This window comes from Atta cephalotes, assembly GCF_000143395.1.
Source record: "Atta cephalotes unplaced genomic scaffold scaffold00751, whole genome shotgun sequence".
NCBI lineage: Eukaryota > Metazoa > Arthropoda > Insecta > Hymenoptera > Formicidae > Atta > Atta cephalotes.
Window position 1 is genome coordinate 1 of NW_012130815.1, and position 3900 is coordinate 3900.

Genomic DNA, 3900 nt, shown 5'->3' on the forward strand with positions numbered 1-3900 from the left:
CCAAAAGACAATTTATCCAAAGGCCGTCGTTTTCCTTTGGAGAATCCTCAGGATCCGTAATAAACTTCGTATAGCTATACATTATACGAAGTTTATACGATTGCAAATTTCACATAGGCTTCCAAGCTACCACTCTCATCTTGTTGTTCAGTTCTTGCAATATGAGAGAACAAGTGAGTTGTTTCTCTGGAGATAATCCATTGATTCCATCCATTTCGTCATCATCATCACCCATACCACTATTACTGCCATTCTTGCCCTTTCCCTTTCCTTTTCGTTTTTTCTTTTTATTCAACTGACGACAATCAATATCATTTGAATTGTCTGTAGTCCTTCTGATCTAAAATAAAATAAAATAAAATAAAATAAATAAAATAGCTTTTATACATGCATTAAAAATATCAAGTAGTCTTTCAAATGATATAATAATGTATTACAATACAATATTATTATATATATTAGATATATTACATATTACATTATATTACATTATTATATATATTACAAATATTAATATGTTGTGTATAGCAATAATACAAGTTAAAACAGAATTATGATCTAATAAATCTATATGTACATAAAATGTTAATATTAAAAACAATATTCTATTCTACCTTGGCACTTTTTTTCATCTGCTTATCATATTCCAAAGCGTCATAATAATTTGGCTTCTCGCGTTTAATGCGATTTGTTCTTCTTGTTTTCATCACTCCACTGTCAGGACTGGGTGGACTTTTGATAGAATTACGTCTTGCATTAAAAAAAGAATGTCCACAAGGACAAGCTTTACAGGCAACAGGTACCTTATTATAAGAGAAATAGTCAAATTTATTAATATCGATTTAGCATAGAATGCAATTAATTTCAGATATTTCAATAAATATCAGCAAAGGGAAAATATAACATATTTCAAAGTTAATGAAAATTAAAATCAAAATTAATGAAAATTAAAATAATATATTATTAATAAGATTCTTAAAAAAGTAGGAAATAATATACAAGTATATAATAATTTAATAATCGCTCTCATTCAATTAATAAATAAAACCTCGGTGAGAGAATGCATTTATGCATCATTTGTTTACAAAAAAAATTCGCATATTTTATTCGATACTTAGCGTATAATTTCAGTATAAAATTTTGAAAAAATTTAATTAATAAATATAAGGTAAGTATTATACAGAAAAGTTCAATAAATAATAAAAATAAATTTACATTCTTCATGACAAACGTGAATCATTACATTACATAAATAAGACGTACGTAACTTCACAAATATACGAAAGACGTATATGTGTGTGAAATAATTATAAAAAAAAATGTATGAATTATTATACATGACAAGAATTTATCTAAAATACCTGCTGCTCGCATTTGGGGCATCCCTTACTAATTGTTTTTGTCTTGGCCATATTTCGAGTCGAGCCACTTCAACGTGATACAGAGATTATTTCCAATTAGGAAATGTAAACATGACAATCGTAACAAAGAAACAAGCAATTATGGCTTTTTTGATGTACGTGCTCAGCGCCACTTCAATATTGAAACTCTGTAGATAACTTGATGAGAAAATTCTCATTATCGATAATTACCGGCAGTTGAAACAAAGAATGAGCGCACTTATCGATGTAGTTTTTAAATAAAATAATATTTAAATTTAAACAATGTAAATTCAAATTGGCGAAATATTAAAAGAATAAATACGATCTTCATTGTAACATTATTTGACACATATTCAGGTAATTCTGGTATTTTGCTTAATTATTATATCTTAATATTCTTTTCAGCTGATTTCTTCAGAGTCATCACGTTGGAGAGAAGAAAGAAAAATGTGATATTATGTAAATTATATTATCATCTATGTAAACAATCTTTGGATTGTTATTAAAGTCTGTATATTCTTTATCGTTGCACGAGACTATACTAATCCTCTTGTATTTTGTTTATATATAAATATTTTCATTTATCAATATTAAAATCAGCTATAATAATATAACCATAGAACTTAATATTAATACTTCTTTTTGTATCGTTTATTAAATTTATAATTTTCCACATATAAAATATATGTATATTTATACGAATCATTTTTTGAAATATTTTAATAAAATATATTTCAGAAATATTGTATAAATATATATTATTGTAAGAAAAAGAATATTTCAAAAACTAATTTTCTAGACATAGGTATTTATATTCTAAAAAGATTTCATGAAAACTTCTGAAATATTTCAAATTTTTTCAATGAAATATTTTACAAAATATTTCTAAAATATTTCATGCTGCATGGATTAAATATTTTATTATTTATACATAATACAAACGTAAACAATACGTGCTTAACACTACGTAAAATTTCTATGTAAACATATAAATTTTGAAATATGATACAACCCTGATCCTGTTCTTCGAGTCCAGCGAGGAGAACCTGATCTTTCCTAGTCTGTCGGTGAACGGTGGACCGGGCGATTTAGGACTTAGTAGGGGATATGCGGGTGAACCTCGTAATCGGTGAACGTATACGCCTGGCGATCGCGTAGAATATAGATATAATAATAAAATAACGAAACCGCGCGTTCTTGTTCTCTGCGCATGTGCCGTTAGAGTGAAGAGTGGGAGAATCGAAGGGATATCTCGGAATAGAGGAAGTGCTCTCGTGGTTCCGACGTGACTGGACGTGACCTCAAAGGAAATTGGAGGAAACGGTGTATAGTGTGTGCGAGTCACGTCCAGTTCTCGTTTTCGAGGGACGTGCAGGATCCACTCGTCGAGGACTCGTCGACATGACGGAGTGATGCGCGGTGCGAGGAACGCGAGGGAACGATCTCTGATGATCGACGAGATTGTTGTTTACATTCCTCTTCAAATGCATTCTCGCGGGACCGCCATATAGGGGAACCACCTTGCTCCTTCCGCGTACATGTCGCGTATCTTTCTCAAAAGACTCCTGTATTGCTCAACACTCTCGGCGTATCGACGAAGGAGATATTATGGACCATCTGGAAAGATATCGATACAATCAAAGTGCTTCCTTTATCTCCGAGAAGGCAAACTGTTGCTTACTGGACCATTGATTCACGTTGATCCAATTTAAGCTGTGGTACTGTAAGAAATATGTACATTAAGTACAGCAGTGAGTATTGTCCTTGTTGTGTAGCTTAATGACAAAATAGCTGTCTATAATAGAAGGAATTCTCATATCAGGTACCAGATTTTTTAATCTCAGCACTGCCAGGAATGTCTTGATAGTTTTCTTCCATTATCGCATACAGATATGATTTGCCTTAAGAGAGTCTTTTAGTAGGTAATTAAAAAGGAGATTAGAAAAAGAAAAAGAAAGATATCGAAAAGAGTACCGGCCGTAAATACATCACTCGAATGTATCCTCTGAGATTCTTAAAATTCCTCAGGGACTCGTGAACAGCTAAGTTTCTTCCGACAGAAATGATTTACAAACAATTGAGAGATTGAAGATTTCAAGACGGGGAATTTTTCTTCTCGAAGAGGTTAAACACTGAATCATCTAATCCACCTTTGATTCATCACGCGTGATATTGTGATCCTTCTAGGTGATTCAAAAGTCTATCCAGGAGAATAAAAAAAAGGGGGTCTGGTTCTAAGAGTACTTAATTCGAATGTGGATGGAAAGAGGTGATTTATTACGATCTAATTTCCGCGGAAGTTCTCGCGAAGCAACGAAGATGTGACATATCATCCTGACGACGAACGTTGTAATGTTGTGAGAGAAAAAAAAAAGAAAATGGTATACGCAGCAATTGTAGTTCTCGCTCTGATCTCCGTCAGTGTATCCGCCTACGAGCATACCGCCGCGGATCAGTGCGACTGGTCTGGAAGGTTTGTATTTTTTACTGTAACACAGTCTCTTTCTCTCTCTCTCTC

General features: G+C 32.2%; 1 protein-coding gene across 1 annotated transcript; it reads right to left on the reverse strand.

The window, feature by feature from the left end:
• Window positions 1-109: 109 nt before the first annotated feature.
• LOC105625302 (UPF0547 protein C16orf87-like) lies at window positions 110-1412 on the reverse strand. Its single transcript, XM_012206638.1, has 3 exons — window positions 1362-1412; window positions 615-803; window positions 110-340 (listed from the first exon to the last, which is right to left on the reverse strand). The coding sequence occupies exons 1-3, from the start codon at window positions 1410-1412 to the stop codon at window positions 110-112; spliced, it is 471 nt and encodes a 156-aa protein (XP_012062028.1).
• Window positions 1413-3900: the final 2488 nt, after the last annotated feature.